Here is a 19616-nt window from a genome sequence, read left to right as displayed (position 1 = left end):
TGTTCCCGATGTTGGGGGAGTCCGTAAACAGAGGCCACAATTTAAGAATAAGAGGTAGGCCTTTTAGAACAGAGTTGAGGAAAAAACTTTTTGACGCAGAGAGTTGTGGATCTATGGAATGCTCTGTCTCAGAAGGCAGTGGAGGCCAATTCTCTGAATGCTTTCTAGAAAGAGTTAGATAGAGCTCTTAAAGATAGCGGAATCAAGGAATATGGGGAGAAGGCAGGAACGGGTTACTGATTGTGGATGATGAGCCATGAAAACATTGAATGGCGGTGCTGGCTCGAAGGGCCGAATGGCCTACTCCTGCACCTATTGCCTATTGTCTATTGGTTAAGCTACCCAGATGGAATATAAGGTGTTGTTCCTCCAAACAGAGTGCGGCCCCATCCCGACAGAAGAGCAGACTATGGATTGACATATCGGAATGGGAATGGGAAGTGGGCTTAAGATGAGTGGCCAGTGGGAGATCCCGCTTCTTCTGGTGGACAGAGCGTAGGTGCTCGTCGAAACGGTCTCCAGGACTACGTCGGTTCTCACCGAGATACCGGAGGCCACAGTCTATGACTCCAACAAACTTACAGGTGCGGTGTCGCATTGGGGCTGTTTAGGGCCCTGAATGGTAGTGACGGGGGAAGTGCACCGGCTGGTGTAGCACATGATCAGCTTGCAAGAGTAAGTGCTCGGAGGGAGATCAATAGGGAGGGACAAATGAATAATGGAGTCCGGTAGGGAGCGATCTCTGGGGAAAGCAGAACATGGAGGGGAGGGTTAAGGGAAAGATCTGCCTTGGGCCGTGATCCCGTTGGAGGTGTCTAAGTTACGGATAATTATGTGCTGGACGCTGAGGTTGGTGGGTGGTAGGAGAGGACAAGAGGAACCCTATTCCTGGTAGGGATAAGTGGGTGGGGTAAGAACAGACATGCGTGACATGATGAGATGCGGTAAGGGCATCGTTCGTTGTAGAGGAAGGGAAGCCACTTTTTTTGAAAAACAAGGAAAATCTCCATCGTTCGTGTGAGCAGAGGCGGTGCAGACGGAGGACTGGAAAGAAGAGAATGCTTCACTATCAACAACGCTGCAACTTTTGTGCATCTGTATAACAATTGCCACTGTTGGTAAAAATGTAATGAATGCGGTGGTTCCAATTCGAGGATCATACATGGTGATTGATCTGCTTTGCTTCATACTGATGCGAAACGAGATGCGAGCCCGGTTTACCAGGTGAGGGACGAGGAAATAGAAAAAGCTGGAGGAATTCAACAAGTCAGAAGTCAATAAACAGTTGACTTTTCGGGCCGCGACTCTTCAGCAGCACCGGAAAGTAAGAGGGCGGATTCCAGAATAAGTATGTTGTTATGGGGGAGGGAGGACGAGCTAGAAGCTGATAGGTCAAACCAGGTGGTTGGGAAAATTGTACGAAATCAAGTGCCCGGCTAGTGATAAGGGCAGAAGGCAAAGTTCTGGAAAAGAAGGAATCTGATACAAGAGGGGAGAGTTCCTCATGGCAAAACCCGGAAGTAGGAGGGAATCAGGGGGAAGTGATAATGAGTGAGGAAAAGAGTAAGAGGTCAGAGTAAGGAAATGACGGAGAGGAGGAGGAGAGGGAGAAATACAATCAGTTGGAGAAATTCATATTCATGCCATAGGATTGGAGGCTACATAAACGGAATGTGATGTGTTGCTCTTCCACTCTGAGAGTGGACACATCATGGCAGAACAAGAAGGCATGAACAGACATGCCGGGACGTAAATGGCGGATGGGAATTGAAATGAGTGACCACTGAAAAATGCTTCCTTTTATTGACAGATCTGAAGTACTCGACGAGGCGGTAATTAATTTGTGAGGTCTCGGACAGAAACGTTGAACGTTTATTAATTTCCATAGATGTTGTCTGACCTGTTGAGTTCTTCTAGCATTTCGGACCATACGACCCTAATAGCATAAGATGTAGAAATCGAATTAGGCCATTTGCGGGTCTCATGTCGAGTCTACACCGCCATTTCAGCATGGCTGAAGCAATTTTCCTCTCGGTGCCAATCTCCTGTCTTTTCTCCGTCTCAGTCACAGAAGTTAGGACCTCTGTGCACGTGGATGTTGTCTGCTCATAGCGTATTGAAGGGCGTGCCGATGTATAGTGCAATCAGCTAAATCTCTTTGCCGTGCTGCCCACTCAATCCGATCAGGAACCAGGCCCGATCTGTTCTCAGGAGTGCTCAGGGCGAATTCCGCCAGTTCCCCTCGGGACGGCAGTATTTCCACTAGCATTTCCTTTTCCTCCATGTCACAGGAAGCTACGGCTTTGCCGGTCACTTGACCGATGGAAATTTACACTGGGGTATGGGATTCATTATCGAACGTGCTGTGGTTCTGACGATACCGGAGATATAATGAAAAAAGAAAAATAAAAGGGAGGAAGAGTTTAGTAATCGGTAGGAGGTGAAGATCGGGAGCTGCGTTCGCCGAAGGTTCTGTTGCCGTGCTCTGTCACTCCCGGATTCTAAACTAGTTTTATTCTACCTGCTGCCATGTTCTCTGATGAGCGCCAATTCTATAGTGTCAAGATGGAAAACACTGCGACTGCCTCCGGGAAGAACTTAGATATTATGTTTATCAATTAATGGAATAATTGACAGAAACGGACATTTCTTTACACTGATGAAATGTTGCTTGAACTTGGTCTTCGTTACCCCGTAAATAAAAGTGTTTGTGCAGCAACTTAATGCCAGCAACATCTCTCCGGAGTTGTTCTGCGCGTTAGATGTGGGAATTCCGGGATATCTCCAGCGTTCCTGATATACACATCTGCTCCAGGGTGGGGAGCAGGTGGTCGCAGTGATATGGTGTCTGGCACTTTGGTAGCATGGAAGAACAGAGAGATGAAGAGGACTGCGGTGGTGATGGAAGATGAAATAGTCAGAGGAAAAGAGGCTAGATTCTGTCGACTCGACAGTGGCTCCTAGACGGCATGTTTCTCCGAGGCGTCAGGGTCAGGGAAGTCTCTGATCGCTCCACGGCATTTTCACGGGGGAGTGTGAGCAACCAGAAGCCGAGATACATCTGACCACCGGTAACATACACGGGGAAATAAGCAGACACTGTAGAGAGATTTTATGGAGCTAGACAGAAAGCGGACGGACAGGACATTCAAGGTAGTTATATCTAGACCACTGCCTGTGCACTCGCCAGTGAAGGTAAGGATGGGATGATCTGACAGGTACATGTGTGGCTGAAGAACTGGTGTAGGAGGGAGGGATGGATTATCGGGATCTTTATTTTTAGGGAGACAACTGTGGAGGCCGGATTATTTGATATATAAAAGGCAGAAATTGATAGATACTTGATTAATCGGGGCATGAAGGGTTACGAGAAGACAAGATTGGGCTGAGAGAGATCGGAGCAGACTCGATGATCCAACTGTCTTAGAGCTTTTTTCGTATATGTTACGGTCTTATTGTCTAAAACAGAGCTAGACCGGAAGGGTCAGTTGGGAGATAACCCGACAGGACGCGTCTGATCGCAGAGTGTCAGCAGAGGATGGAAACCGGAGGGATTCGGCGAAAGGTATTTGGCGGGGAGGGAGTTGAGTGATGATTGCAGAACGCAGCAGAAATTGGACAAGGGGCATGGATAGCGAGGGTGGCACTTCACATTGGTTTAGAGCGGAACAAGTTTCAGCCTTGAGCGCGGCACGGGGTCATTTGTTCTCTCATGCAGCTGCATCCACTAGTAAAGTGGAGACCGGTGCATACTTAAATGATGGAGGTGCTGTGGGCGATGGGGTCCGGCATAGGAGAGGAGCTGAGACATGGGAGGATTAACCATGGTCATGCAGATTGCCAGCGCTAATTTTAGGGGCCGTTTGGCCTCCTGTGCTTTTCTCTGCTGCGAGTACCGGAACAACCACAGGGTCGGTCCATTGCAGTTCGCAGGCAGCCTGTGTGCTCCGCGTCCCTCACTGTGTTAACGAGATGGGTGGACAGTCAATCTCCCAGAACTGCTACTCCTCCATGAACTCTCAGTGATCAACCCTCCGACGCTCCACCCATTCCTCAGGGGGCCACTGCGCAGGATCGGAAAGGCTACAGAAAGTTGCAGTCTCAGCTAAATTGATGTCGGACATTGTCCTCTCTCGCTCCAAATGCATCTTCGACAGGCGATGATCAGAGATAGGGCATGGATCACTAAGTATGTCCATCACCCAGGGCACGCACTCTTCTCATTGCTACCGTCAGGGGGAGTTAACGGTGCCTGAACACCCACATTCAACAGTTCAGATACAGTTCTTACCCTACGCCATCAAATTTCTGAATATTAAATGAGTCCATATGTACGCCCACATAATTTTCCTGCCTTTATGAACTACGAATACATTGGAAAATACGTAATTAATATTAATACATATTTCTCAATCTAATTTATTCTTTTATAACTTTGTATCTTCTGTCTTAGTGCCATAAGAGAACAAATGTCTAGATACGCGCCAGTGATATTAAACCTGATTCTCACATCCCCACCGTCAAACACACGGCGCTCCCTCCCGGGACCCTCGGTCATAAGACTCTCCGAACTCATCCACATCCCCCGCCCCCCCCCCCATCACTTCCACAGTCACGCCCAGCCACAGCTCCCTTCTCAGATCTGTTACTGATTACGTCTCCGAGCCCCTCGTCCAACCCAATCCTTTCTCTCTAAACAATTATCACCCCCTCCGAAAGCAATATCCCCTCCAACGGTATCCACACCACGCCCCTCCCTGGCCCCTCATCGAATGTCCCCTCTCCACGGGCAGATTCTTAATATCACTGTTCTCTGATTCTCACACCTCCCATTCCAGATGTCACTGTCTCTCTGCAAGATACCGTTATGGGCTTGGTGTTTCGCCCCGAGTAGATTGACAGCCGTGCGAAAGGATGGAGGTGGTTAAGAGGGGGAATGTTGTGGGTATGACGTCTGTCCAGTGATAGCTGCTAAGTCTGGCATTACCCCACCGACAGGTTATCCTCCTGCGCTCTGACTATCCGAGCCGTCAACTCAGACCTATCTAACCTCACGGCATGTGATACCAATATGGTGGGAGAGACCATTTGGGCTATAGGCCCACGTTAGTAATGTGACTGCTCGCATTTTCCCTGACGGTGTACCGCGCCGGTTCCACACGACCCTCCCCGCACCCCAGGCGGCGTCACGATCAGCTGACAGTTTTCCACAGAGTGGCTCAGTGTTGGAAGGGAAGAGGGGTGAGCTGTTAGTGTGGGTGTGTCAGCATGCTGTTTTCACTGCCCAAGGAGCTGGTTATTCCCGGTGGGGCTGAATGTACCTTCCCAATGAACAGTCGGATTTGACAGCAGCGAGCGTTTGACAAGAGATGCAGACCAAGTTAATGCAAACAGCGTTGGCTTTATTGATTCATGCAGTTAAGTTGGGAAATGGTTATCCCACCGCGGGACAGATGTCAGAAAGGCAGTGTGGTCAGTAGTGAGCTCCGAGAAGGAGCTGCCACATGCCGTGGAAAAAGAAATATTAGAACCCCTGCTACCATCAGAGTACACGAGAGTGTTTACAGTTACATCAACACAGGAAGTGGATCATATCAAACATCCGCCGGCTGTTCTGCCCAGTATTTACACAGCTCTGGTGCCGAAAACCCGTGCGGTCCGACAAAAGTGGCCCGTGTCTCTTGACTTTCTGTCGTGGACTCGCATTAGAGACACAGACATCCACTCGAACCTCAAACGTCAGTCTGGGATTCCTCGCGGTTTTGGACGTGTTCACTATCGTACTGTTACGCCGGGAATGAAAGAAATCCTAGGAAACGTCCAATCTGTCTGGTAATCGTGACAAATCGAATCAGGCTGACAAGGTAATATCATTTCTGGGCCACATCGCATTACAAAGGTCAGATAGTCCTGTGTCAGCCGAAGGACCACAGTTGCCAACGTCCCAGAACTGGGCTCCCAATAAAGCCACTCTGCGGCCCCTGTGAGAGTAGTTGATGATCCCACACGGGTTGGTCACGGGTATTCGATGTCTGGCATTACCCCACGGGTGAACAGGCCACTGCTGAGATTACTGAGTGGCGGTGTTGGGAGTGAATTAACAGTGGAGAGCATGTAGAAAGTGGCGTTTAACAGGAAGCAAGCGGAGGATCCAAAGCGTTCTCGTTGGCCTCACGGGGCCGGGCAGTCGAATCCGCCGGTGGAAACGAACCATATCTCCTGACTGAAAGATATAAAAGAGAGTTGAGGGGAATGTTCCTGAGTGTGGAGGAGCAGTGCCTTTACTGAAAGTATTGTTCTCTTCATCATTAAACCGGTCCTCCTCCAAAGAAAAAAAAAACAGCGGCGTCACAGAAGCAACGGGTGACTTATTGCTAGAATTTTCTAAGCTAGAAACTCCCGTGTCTGTAGTTTGACTTCCTACGCCCATGGGATTCTTTGTTTCCACCCTCACAAGCAAAATCACATCCCTTCAATATTATAGTGACCACAGGTGTACACAATCCTGCAGGTGAAGTCTAAACAACATGATGAACAGTTGTGAGGTGACCTCCCAACTCTGGGTGCCAATGATTTTACAGCTGCAGGGCAACGGGTCAGACATCTTCACCATCTCTCTGTCTGTGTCTCCAATCCCACCGATCCACCTACATTTATCCAGAGGGATCCATTGTATGTCACCTTTCAGCTATCTTACAATTTGGGACCGTGTCAGACCTCTTGTTTATCTGTTCAAAACACCTGATCAAATTTATGGAACATGATTTTCCTTCTACAAAGACACCCTGGCTATGCCTAATCACTCCAACCTTTCCAAATAGAGGTGGATCCTGTATCGCAAAACCCGCTTCGGTAACTACTTCGCCTCATGAACTGGAGGGAAATCTTGCAGACAGGTTTGATAGAGGTGGTGGGGAACGGAAACATAATTCAGGAGGGGAATGGGATATGTCAGAGGAAAAAAACAGTGGCGTATTAGGACATTGTGAGGAAGGAGAGGTGGTGAACCTACAGACTGTAGGTTGGATTGTACTGCGCCTATTTTAATGCGAGAAGTGTGGGAACAAGGGAGATGTATTTCAAGAGCAGCTCAGTACATGGAACTACGGAGTTATGGCCATAACTGAGGCTTTGTTGTTACAAGGGCAGGAATCGCTTCTGGATGTTTCAGTGCTTCTATGTTTCAAACGGGACTGGGGGAAAAGTGCAAGAGTCGGATAATCTCACAGCAGCACAAATGGAGGAGTCGTGATCGGATCATTCAGTGAGTCAATGTGGATGGAGGCAGAATCCGGAAGAGTAGATATGCTATTGGAAGTATGAAGTAGACGGACCAGTTAAATAGCCAAATAATGACCGAGGAACAATTCAGAAGATTGATTTTGGAAATATGTAAGCATAAAGACGTTTATTATTGTGACATTAATTTCCCTTATATTGACTGGAACCTCCTTAGAGAAAAAGGTAGATTGGCAGAATCTGTTCGAGGAACCCATAAGTGGTTTCGACTCATTAGTGGCAGTACATCTGAAGGAAACGCCATATTAGACCAATGAACCAGGTCACCTGCCATATTTCCCGATGCGATACTGCCAGACCTCCTATCACAGACAGTGACCACAACTCCTATTCTTTACCCTGGCATTGAATGAGGATGGGAAGAGACGGTATTATAAATCAGTTGATTGGTGGGAGAGCGAATTACGATGCTATTAGTCAGGAAGTTGGAAACGTAAATTGGGAAGAGATATACACAGGGTAATGCACAACTGAACTGTGGAATTTTTTTCTTAAGGAAGAGCTAGCATTTTCTTCTGGATAGGTTTGTCCCATTGAGATAGGGTCGGCGATGGTAGAGTAAAGGAGTCATGGTTGATAAGAGATAGTCCAGAGAGAGGAAGAAGCAGACTTAAGATTTAGGAAGCAGGGATCAGAGAGGTTTCAAATGAACTACAAGTTAGCCAGGCAGGAGCTTTGAAACCCAAAGGCCATTTACACCTATGTGAAGAACAGATGGATGAATGCGTAGGACTGATCAGGAATAACAGCGGAAATATGCGCTTGAGGTCGGCCCGGATAGTGAAGGTCCTTAATGTATATTTTCTTTCAGTGTTCACAATTGAGAGGGAATTTTTCAAATGTGAGCATGATGTAGAAGAGGCTGATATACTTGAACATATCAATGTTTAGAAAAAGGATGAGCTGAAATTTTCGAGAACATTAGGGTACATAAATTCCCATTGCCAGAGGGGATCTATCCCAGTTTTCAACAGGAAGGGACGGAACATACTGCTGCGCCTTCGGTAATGACCTGTCTGTGTCATCCGGCTATTGCAATAGTATCACAGGATTGGACGTTGCCAGCTGTTATTCCTTTGACCAAGGAAAGAAACAGGGAAAACGCTGGGAATTACAGACATGTAGGCCCAACGTATGTGCGGTCAAACTGTTGGAGGATATATTTCAACAGTATTTCTGGACAGTTGAATAACGATAGTCTGATCATGGCTGTGAGAGGGACAGGACATGTCTCAGGAACAGAATCAAATTCTTAATTATTAGACAAAGCACACTGATGAAGATTTTAGGAAAACTTTCTCAGCTATGGGTGGCAGACAAACGTGGCTACTGTAGATAGAACTAGTTTACCCACAGAAAACAGAGTGTGGTAACAGGTGGAGGGTATTTCGCTTGGAGGTCGGTGACCAGTGGTGTTCCACAGAAATCTGTTCGGGAAGCGGGTGATTAGGCTGTTGCATTTCCAGATGACATTTCGGGATAGTGTGGATTGTGATGTAGGTTACAACAGGGCAATGAGGAATGCAAAGTTGGGCTGAGAATTGGCAACTCTGAGCTCAATCTGGAAAAGTGTGAAGTGATACACTTTGCAAAGTCGAATTTGAATGCCAAATGCAGGGTTCATGACAGGTTCATTATCACTGTGCAAGAACAGAGTCATCTTTAGTTTCACACTCATAGACTCATCAAAGTTGACACGCAAGTTGAACAGGTTGTTATGAAACTGTATGAGATGTTGGCCTCAATCGTCAAGGGGTTGAGTTCAAAGCAGCGAGTAATGTTGCCGCTCATTTAAACTTGGGATATTGTGCTCAATTCTGGTCGCCCCATTACAGGAAGTATGTAACAGCTTTCGAAGCTGAAAAACTGAGATTTACCAGTATGCTGCCTAGACTAGAGGGATATTCATATGAGGATAGGTTTAGCGAGCTATGGCTTTTCCTTTTACAGAGAAGTGGGTGAAAGGCGACTGCATAGGGTTGTACAAGTTAAACGACATAGGTCATGTGGATGGCCAAAGACATTGTTCCCAGTGTGTAAATAACTATCAGGAGATATAATTTTAATGTATTTAGACGGAGGTATAGGGGCTGCCTGGCGTATGTATTTACACATAATGGTGGGTGTGTGGAACGCTGTGTCAGGAGTCCGGTAAGAGACATATCTATCAGGTACATTTAAGAAACTCTTAGACACATGGATAATAGAAAAAAAAAAGACGGCTCTCAGGAATGAAGGTCTTGAGTCGGCAACAATCAAGGATAAAGGGCGAACATAGAGGTCTAGTGTTCCATATTTTCTGTTCCTGACCGACCGTCAGCATGAGCACCCACCTGATACTGCAGCGTCTCTGATTCATTAACTGACCCGATCACAGTCACAACATTCCCCTGCACTTACCCTTGCGACAAGCTTTGGAGCACCCTTGAATCCCTAATCGTGGTTGTGGAAACAACAAACAAAGAATTAGAGACCGCACATCAACCAGTTAACTGTGACCAACTCTTCCCTTATCACTGCCACCCGACGCCTGAACCCTTCCAAAGATGCTCAGTGGCAGCGCCGGGATGCCAGCCCACCTTCCCTCTGGGCACACTGACCCCTTAGAAGTCAACATCAAGTTCAACAATCCCACCAAATTCCTTCCCTCTATTGATGCCTGAACCGGAAAGTTCTCTGGAACACGGAACGAGCTTCTCTCCTGGGACACACAGTGTAGCCTTTCACACCGTTTCACCCCTCGGAGGAGCAGTGTGATAAGCGAGCCTTCTATCTGACAGCGCAAGAGCGTTCCCACCATTCCGTAGGGACGGACACCCAACCGATACTGCAGCGGCTCTGGTTCATTCACCGCCCCGCTCGCACACAGAACATTCCACATCCATTTAAACTCTTTTACCTAAAGCTACAGACTGTTTCAAGGATAAGATGAAGGTATAAAATTAGAGAGAGACTCTCAGCTCAACGATAGATGTAGTTTTGAAGAATGAGCTGGAAAATCATGGACCATTGAATGGCCTGGTTAGAGTAGCTGGAGAGAGGACGTTTCCTATGGGGGATTGTGGATTGGAGCAGAGTGCGTCGCCTAAGAGAGGATGAAGAATTCCTTTCGCTAGAACATAGAACATAGAATAGTACAGAACAGTGCAGGCCCTTCGGCCGCAATGTTGTTGTCGACACTTAAACCCTGCCTCCCATATGACCCCCCAGCTTAATAGAACATGCTGTAGTACAGCACAGCACATGAGGATCAGTAGATGCTGAATTTGAAGAATTCATCGCCATGGATGTGGAGGCCATGTTTGTGATTTTATTTAAGGTGGAGTTTGATCGGCTTTTGATTCGTAAAGGTAACAAAGTACAGAGATTAAAACAGGAGAAATGAGGCGAGCGGGATAACAAATGAGGCAAGATAACATTGTGGAGAGTCTCGATGGGCCGAATGGTTCAATACTTCTCCCACATCTCATGATCTTATCGAAAACTAATTATAAATCGTCCGTGTACAGCTACCTGCTGATGAGATTTTTGAGTCATTATTGAGGGTGAAACTTTGGAGTATCTTGTGATAAAACAGTCTCAGACCAGCAGTGTTTTGTACAGGGGAGATCTTGACTGAGAAATCTGTACGGAAAATTTGAAAAGCTTAAGAATTTATTGCAGTGCTCTGCGATCGAACAGCATTCAGCCATTCACTTTTAGAGTCGAGGACAGTCGTTCAAACGGTCCCTTCCCTTTGAAAGAGCAGCGTGAGGAGATGGGGTTCACCACGGGAGCGTTTCCACCCCTCTGTCAGCGTGAGAATCCTAATGATACATTGCCTCTGATTTATTTATCGCTTCGCTCACAGAGACAATCTTCCTCATGCACTTACTCGCTAATTCCGAGCCTTTGGCCGCTAATTGTTTTTTTGGCGCCAGAATCTGAAGAAGCCTCAGTCGTGTGCAGCGAGGTGCACCCGGAGACTTGGTTCACTGCTCGCTCAGCAGGACGTACACAATGCCGCCTCGCACAACACGGTGATTCATGGTGCCTTCATGCGAGGTGTTGTCTTTAGATGGGACAGTGATAATGGTCTGATTCTGACAGTGCATGAAGTGACTTTGCAGGAAGGTGGGACAAAGATGCTGACTAACTGTGTCTGGGCATCCAAAACGGGACACTACATGGTGGCTCTGCTTTAGGCTCTCCGTTGTCTCGGAGCACCAGCAATGAAATTCAGATCTTTTGCCCGGGACAGGGATTGGGAGACGGAAGAGTGGTTGTTTGTTAACCTAGGTGAAATCTCGTGTTTCACTTTCCAGTGCTGTATCTGCATGGGGTTAAGATATTTGCTATTGGTGACGTGTTGAGAGTGATGGATTCACCCTCGGAGTAAGTGTTCCTCACACCACAGGTGTGGGGTTGTCCTGTGTGGAGGCATGCTGCTGTCATTGGATATTGGGAAACTGTGGGTTCTGATGAGGAAGCTGTGCAAATGATATGTTAGCTCCGGAAACATGGCAAAATCTTGCGAGCCGCCCCAGTACATTCTAGGAAAGCCCGTTGGCCACAGATCGTAGAAAAACCTAAATAAACGTGTCGCTGTATGACCTACCTCATGCAGGAATACACGAAGAAGTTGGAATTGTTGACATGGACATTCTGCACAGTGAGCGTGCGGTTGAAATCACCTACGTCGGAAAAGAGAAGCCAACGGATTTTCCTGGCGAACACATCCATCATTGGTAAACGAGTGACGAACACCTGAGAGATGCAAACAGCGTAATATGGCAACAGGGAAATTCCGATTCACCAGCTCCCCGCTTTCCACCCCGTTCTTCCATTCAATCAGTTGTCAAGTCATATCTGAGATCACTTTGCAGTTCCACTCAGCGCCCAGATTCCGGACCCGCGATACATTCCCCTACACGTCCTCTCCCTTCAGTATCCCGGAACAGAAACAATCCGTTAGAAACGCACCCACCATGACTCACTGCATCTACCTCAGGTTCAGATTCAGATACACTGATTTATCACACTTCCTCGCCTTTTTTCAGACCGGCCTGTCGTTTCCTCAAAGAATACCTGCATATTTGTCAGGCATGATTTCCCGTTAAGATAATCATGCTCTGTTCGTCCTTTTGCACCGTGTGCATTTAAGTAACCCCAAACTCTTCCTTCATATTGGACAGCAAAAGCGTCTTGAGGTGCCGAATTCCACACCCTCCTGGAAAACATTGATCTTATTCTCTGCTGACAGATCTCTGGGACTTAATCTCAAACAACTAAACCAACTCCAGCTTTTCCTCCTGGTCAAGTATTTGTGTCTGATTTCAGCAGCTGATAAAGAAGAAACCATCAGACTATTCCATAGGGCTCCTTCCTGAACACCTGCCTCTCTAGAGATTGGGGGGTGGGGGGTCAGACATAATATAACGTATTGACAGCTTTCAGCTGGTACTCACTCGTGTATCGGTTGCTGTTGGAGGATTGTCCCAGAGCTCTTCGGGAAGCAAATTGTAGATTGCAAGCACTCTATACCCGGTCAATGAAACGAGAAATTGTCCAGTGTACGGGATCCACATCTCTAAGGGTTTTGTAGAATGTTATAATACTTCATACAGGTCTTTGGAAACACTAATGTACTTAAGCATTAGTTTCAAAATAGAACCCTACGTTCCGCGATGTTGTGACCTCATTGTAATCTATTTTAAGATCAATCTGAATCTTCGCTCCCACACAGACCTCCATATGCTTATCAAGGAGTTTCCTAAGTGATCTATTGTGTGTGTCTCTGCCACTACCCCGGGCAACACACCACACGCCTTCTCAATAACCCTGTCAATTTCTGCTGCAGGTTTGATGGACCTGTGGTGCGGATCCCAGATTTCCTTCTGCAATCTAACTTCACACTTGTCGGGCTTTAACAACAGCTGCCATTTCTCAGCCCACTGCCACATCCTGTCACTATCTGCTGCAGCTGACAGCAATTCTCTACATTATCTCCAAGTCAGCAAAGCTTCTTGTCATCTGTGAACTTAATATCCCAACCTACACTGCCTCATCCAGTTCATTCCAAGTCGTGGAGTCAGCGGATCATTGAACAGAACAGAACAGAACAGAACATTCGGCCTATCTGCTCCGTGTTGACCGAGTTAAACTGCCAGCTTCCATCGACCAGCACAGGGACCCTAACCCTTCATACCCCTCCCATCTATGTAAGTGTCCGAACTTCACTTAAACTTTGAAGACAAGCTCGCATGCACAACTTCTGCTGCCAGGTCTTTAAACATTGCCATAACCTTTGAGTGAAGACCAAACTTTTCACCTTTCACCCTTAACCTCTGCTTGTATTCCCACCTAGCCTCAGTGGAAAACGCCTGAATGGTTCAATCTATCTATACCCATCATAATTATTAAACCTCTGTGAAATTTCCTCTAAATATTCTGTATTCCAGAAATTAAAGTCCTAACCAATACAATTGTCTCTCATAGCTAAGGTCCTCAAGACCACGAATGCCCCTTAAAATTTATTCTGCCCTCTTTCAATCTTGTTTAAATCTTAGTTTAGACAAGTTAACTTTCCATTTCCTTTACTCAGTTCTTTTATTTATTAACACCAATGTACAAACATCTTGAATTACGACCCGATCAACCTGTGATGCTACTCTCAATCAATTGTGGACCTGTATTCCCAGATCCCTTTGCTCTGCCGCACTCCTCAGTGCCCTGTCTTTCACTGTTTAAGCCCTACCGTGGTTGGTCCAACCGAAGTGAAAAATCTCGCACTTGACTGAATTGAATTCCATCTGCCGTTTTAAGCACAATTTCCAGCTCGCCCAAATCCCGCTGCAGGCCATGACAGTATTCCTCACTGTCTACTACATTCCCGATCTTAGTGTGGTCCCTGAATTTTACTAATCGACTTAACCACATTATCATTCAGATCCCTTAGATAGATGGCAAACAACAACGGACACGACATCAATCCCTACGGCTCTCTACTAGTCACAGGTCTCCAGCCAGAGAGGCAACAATGTACTTCGCTGCTCCGCAAAGCCAGTGTCTAATTCAAATTGCTACCTAACCTTGAATGCATCGAAACTTCTTGACCAAACGCCCACGCGGGCCCTTCTCAACTGGAATACTGAAATCCATGTATACAATGTCCACAGCCTTGCTTTCATCAACTTTAGTGGCAACGGCCTCAATAACTTAGAGGCAGGAAACTAAGCTGATTAAACTTCATCCATGTCAAAACAAATACTTATGTATCATTTGTTTAGAATACCTTCAACTAATTACAGCAACAACATTACCACTTTTCCACTTGCATCCCTAAGATGCGACAGGACAACAAACACGTCCTTCTCTGTGAAGATGTTGCCACTTTGCCTCTGTGCTATTGACTCTGTAGAGGTCTACTGACTAAATACAGATGAAAAAGAAAAATCATTTATGATCTCCCTACTTCTTTTATCTCCACATGTCTCCATACAGTATTAGTATCCCCAATCATCCCGATCATTCCCTCCCCTTGTCGGTTGGGGAAATCTCATGTGCTCCATTGTTGCTCCTGATTCTTTAAAAAAAAACTATTCCATTGCATTAAGGTTACTCCATAAATAGATATGTTGTTCCTACCTGCTTATACGTGATGCACATCTCCACTTTTTCTTACCAAGCGCCTCCACATCTCTAGAAAACGACGGTTTTCTACACTTATCATCTTAAACTTTTACATAAAAGCATTGCACTCTCTCGACGACAATGTTCTAATACTCCAACTTATCAAATACATATGTGTCTGGAACAGTCTGCCCCAGTTGACAGTCGACAGATTGTTTCTGATGTCATCAATATTGGCCGTTTTCCTACCTTCCAGGTTTCGCCCAGCGAGATATAGGTACAGCGGTGCGATATCAGTTTTAACATTGTGGACGGAGCTGCCGTGTATTCCAACCCAGACCGAGTCATTGTAACGGCGGAACTGTTGACAGAGAATGGAGTTCTTACTATAGGAGTTGTAAGAGGGGTTCGGTGATGTGTGTTTCGTGATTGAGGAGCAAGGATGGCACACGACGAGGCAGAACGAAGTGAGCACAGCGACGGATAGAATGTCATGACACTGAGCAGCGTAAGGGCTTAAAGTGGCACAAGTTCCTCTGAATAGGTACACTCGGTACTCCGCACATGTGTCAATAGTCCCTTCGTGCACCGAAGGTACCCTGGCCAGGCGGCAGCGTATTGTAACAACCAACGTAGGGTTTTATAGCACTCGCAAATGGGTTCAATTCCCCGCCATCCACATAATCATTCTCGGCTGTAAAGAATTCTCCGTTCTCCCCGTGATCGCGTGGGTTTCCTCCGGGTGCTCTGGTGTCCTCCCATATTACAAGGACGTATTGGTCATGGAGAGTCATTGGTGGGAAGATATGTTGGCACCCGAAGCGTGACGATCCATGTGAACTGCCGCAGCACATCCTCAGAATTTGTTGGGCGCAAATGATAACAACGGATTCACTGTCTGGAACAAGGTAGTTGTGACAAATCAAACATAGAACAGGAACATAGAGAAGTAGAGGGACCGGCCTTTCAGCCCACAGTACTGTGTCAGGTCAATTAAATTTGTAATCATCTGGCTGACTAAACTAAGTCCCTCTCCCTTCACATTGACCGTACCCTAACATTTTCCTTCAGGTGCCTGTATAAACGCCATGGAAAAATCTCTAATGTATCTGTTTCCGCCAGCATGAAAGGGATGAAAGGGTTACCTTATGAGGAAGGTCTGGCAGCTCATGAGCTGTATTCCCTGGAGTTCAGAAGAATGAAGGGGGATTTCCTAGAAACATTTAGAATGTTAAAAGGCCTGGACAGATTAGATATGGTAAAGTTATTTCCATGGTAGAGGACTCCAGAACAATTTGGCACGGCTTCAGAATTGAAGAAAGTCCTTTTAAAACTGACATGCGGAGAAATTACTTTAAGCAGAAGGTGGTAAATCTTTGGAATTTGTTGCCACGAGCGGCTCTGGAGGCAAAGTCATTGGGTGAATTTAAGGCAGAGAGAGATAGGTTCTTGATTAGGCAGCGCTTTCAAGGGTATAGGCTGAAAGCCGGGCAGTGGGGATGACTGGGAGAATTGGATCACCCCATGTTTGAATGGCGGAACAGTATCGATGGGCCTAATGGCCTACTTCTACTGATATACTTTATCGCCTTATGGTCTATCAACGTAGATCGCACACTCGAAGCATTCAGCGCACTCGGGGTGACAAACCTTGTCCGTACAATCTCATGGAGAAATAGAGAAGTACAGCACAAGCCCTTCAGCACATCTAATCCATGCAATGACCATTCAAACTGCTACTCCAATCGACCTTCACCGAGACCAAAGACTTACATAACCCTATCATCATATAACGATCCAAACTTTTCTTAAACGTTTACATCGAGTTCGCATGCCTCGCTTGAGCTGGGAGCTTATTCCATGCTCTCACGATCCACTCAGTGAAGTGGTTTCCCCTCATGTTCCTTTATAACTTTTTAACTTTTCACACTCAACCCAGGACACTGGTCGTTGTCCCACGCAACACCAGTGGAAAGAGCCTGCTTGCATTTACCCAATTGACACCACTCGTAATATTGTAAACATCTTTCAAAACCACCCTCAATCTTCTGTCTTCTAAGAAATACTGACAAAACCTTTTCAATATTTCCTTAAAGTGCAAATGTTCTGGACGCGGCAATATCTTCGTAAGTTTTCACTGTGCTCTTTCAATCTTAATTACAACTCTCCTGTATGTCGGTGACCACAACTGCAGACAATAGTCTAAATTGGGCTTCACTAACGTCTGGAACATCTTCAACACAACATCTCATCTCCTGTACTCAATACATTGATTAATAAAGGCCAATGTGCTGAACGGTTTCTCTAGGATCCTATCTACACATGGCGACACTTTCAACGATTTATGGACCGTATTGCAGATCGCTTTGTTCTACCACACTCTTCAGTGTCCTGACGTTCACCGTGTAAGGCTTACTGTGTTTAGTCCTGCCATAGTGTATAGCCTCACACTTGTCTGCATTAATTTCCACCTGCCATATGTTAGAGCATTTTTCCAGCAGTTGTATATCCCACTGGAGCCAAGATAGTCTTTCTCGCTGCCCATTACACCCCCAGACTTGGTGTCTTCGGCATTTTGCTGACACAGTTAACCACATTATCATCAGCTGCGTTGCTATAGATGAAATAAAACAACAACAAACACAGCACAGCCTGTAACACATTAATACGCCCAGGTCACAATCTGAGAGGCAGCTATCTACTGTACTATCTGGTGTCTCCCACAATGCCTTACCTTCATACATTTTCCTGGTAAGTTCCTGAAAAAACTCGATAATTTGGTTAGGAATAACCTACCAGGCACGACGCCATGCCGACAGTACTTATTTAGTCAACTGATATCCAAATACTCCTACATCAGGTCCCTTGGAATACTTTCAGGTAACTTTTCCTCCGCTGATGTCAGAAATTGCGGCCTAGAATTTTGTGGTTTATGTTTAAACTCTTAAAAATAGTCTTAAAAATTGGTTGTCCTCTCCTCCTCTGGTATCTCTCCAATTGCAAAGGATGTTTTAAATGTTTCTGCTCGGGCCCAAGCATTCCAGGTTATGATCCGGTCCGCGGATACCGGACTCCGGGTCTTGCAGCCGTCCCTCCTGTCACCCTTAAGCCAAATAAGATAATCTTTGCTTAAGGAGGCGCACCTGTTGCCTATCAGCTGGCAGGTGGATATAAGGGACTCTGGTACCGAGTCTGGTTGGGTGGGTGGGTTTCCCTGCTCTAAACCTGTTTTGTCTTGTTCGCTGGTTTGCCATGTTCCGAGGTGTTTCGTCCGATCGGCCCTGTTCGTTCCGGTCGTCCCGGCTTGGAGTACCTACAGTCTCATCCTCAGGTTCTGTGAGTCAGTCTTGGAGTCACCCCGGACCAAGTTCCATTCCGATCCCTTGCCTCGGTCGGGTAGCAGGCCGGTCTGCCGTTGCCCGGCAAGGGGAATCTGTCCCCTTCCTACCCCTCACCTCTGATGGGTTGTGCCCGTTACCTGCCCAGGTGTCCTGCGTCTTGCCCCGGACACCGTGTTCCCGCCCTGGAGGCGGCCCTGCCCAGGAGTGATGCGGCCGCCCAGGCAGCCCTCCTGCCCTGCCACGAGCTCTTTCTGAACCCCATGATTACCTCGCACGCCCTGTCTCTTTCGCATGCCCTGGTCGCTCCATCTGTTTCTATCCTTTAGTTATTACTGTCCTGCCCCTAGTACTTCAGTGCCTGCGTCCTGCACTTGGGTCCACCCTCCTGTCCCCCCTGTGACAGTTTCTCTGCACTTGTTACCCTCCCCTCTTGTTCTGACAAGCACATAGAAGTTTTGTAGTCTCAACATGTTGTTTTTGAAGTCCTTCCATGTACAGACAAAAATAAATCACATTTGACGGCCTCCTACATACTTCTTTTTAACGCCTATCACGTACAATATATGCCAGCGTTACTTATCAAACTTTTTAACCCTTATTGACATCTCCTCAGCTACCGCCGCTGCAAAGAAAGCATTCCGAGTGTGCACAAATTCCTACTGCAGCATGGACCCACTAATTCAGTAAACATCCCAGTAAAGCTCCTTCGTACCCTCTCCAAAAGACACATCTTTCTTATACCCTTAATTTACCTTTCACCCTTCCCTCCCTGGGTGAAGTGGGGCCAGGGTGGGTAGTCAGCAGGCTGCAGTACTCCAGCTGCGTCTGACTCCCCGGGTGCTGCGGGATCAGCAGCTCCAGGGTTCAGAACCAATGGCGGCGGAGCGGAGACAATTCGTCCCTACGGCCTGAGGAAGAATGACGTGGACGGGAATCTGCACGTGGCGGTGTCGGGTAAATAGAGGCTCAGATGTCAACAGTGAGCAATGATCTGTGGCAGGGAGATTCTCTGGGAAACGGATGTAGCTGAAGGAGAGACGGGACGTCTGGGGGAAGGAGGAAAGGAAAAGTAATAGTCAGCGATCACATTACCTGATAATCCGCAGTGGTGCAGAGGACATCATATCCCAAGCAAGGACTGGAAGCAAAAACACAATGAGAGAGTCAGAAGCTCAATAGACAATGCAAACAAGCATCCCACACATTCCACAAAACAGTGGATTCTCTGATGTGTGCCATCAGAAGAGAAGGGCTCTCAGATCAAACCCGACAGTGTAACAAGGTACAACATTAAGAGAGCCGTGCGCTAAACATGGAGGATGTTATCTGGTGGGAGGCTGGTTTGCAGAAGGACGCCGTGCTGGA

The 19616-nt window shown here is 46.8% G+C and overlaps 1 protein-coding gene across 5 annotated transcripts in view; it reads right to left on the bottom strand.

Annotated features, from left to right (window-relative positions):
* Window positions 1-5798: 5798 nt before the first annotated feature.
* The window catches only part of LOC140724146 (uncharacterized), a 51154-nt gene continuing 37336 nt past the window's right edge, over window positions 5799-19616 (bottom strand). For 2 of the 5 annotated variants that reach the window (XM_073038628.1, XM_073038627.1), the window contains 6 exons: window positions 19344-19389; window positions 15160-15271; window positions 12747-12868; window positions 11897-12045; window positions 9700-9732; window positions 5801-6223 (listed from right to left, as the gene is read on the bottom strand). In XM_073038628.1, the coding sequence (XP_072894729.1) occupies window positions 6172-6223; window positions 9700-9732; window positions 11897-12045; window positions 12747-12868; window positions 15160-15271; window positions 19344-19389 (514 nt within the window). In that variant the 3' untranslated portion in view covers window positions 5801-6171. Of the gene's footprint in view, window positions 6224-9699; window positions 9733-11896; window positions 12046-12746; window positions 12869-15159; window positions 15272-19343; window positions 19390-19616 lie in introns of all 5 variants that reach the window. The other 3 variants (XM_073038625.1, XM_073038626.1, XM_073038629.1) reach the window with 3 other exon arrangements.

Source organism: Hemitrygon akajei, unplaced genomic scaffold (assembly GCF_048418815.1).
Source record: "Hemitrygon akajei unplaced genomic scaffold, sHemAka1.3 Scf000167, whole genome shotgun sequence".
Lineage (NCBI taxonomy): Eukaryota > Metazoa > Chordata > Chondrichthyes > Myliobatiformes > Dasyatidae > Hemitrygon > Hemitrygon akajei.
Note: the sequence above shows the minus strand (reverse complement) of the source record. Positions and strands in the feature narration are given on the sequence as shown.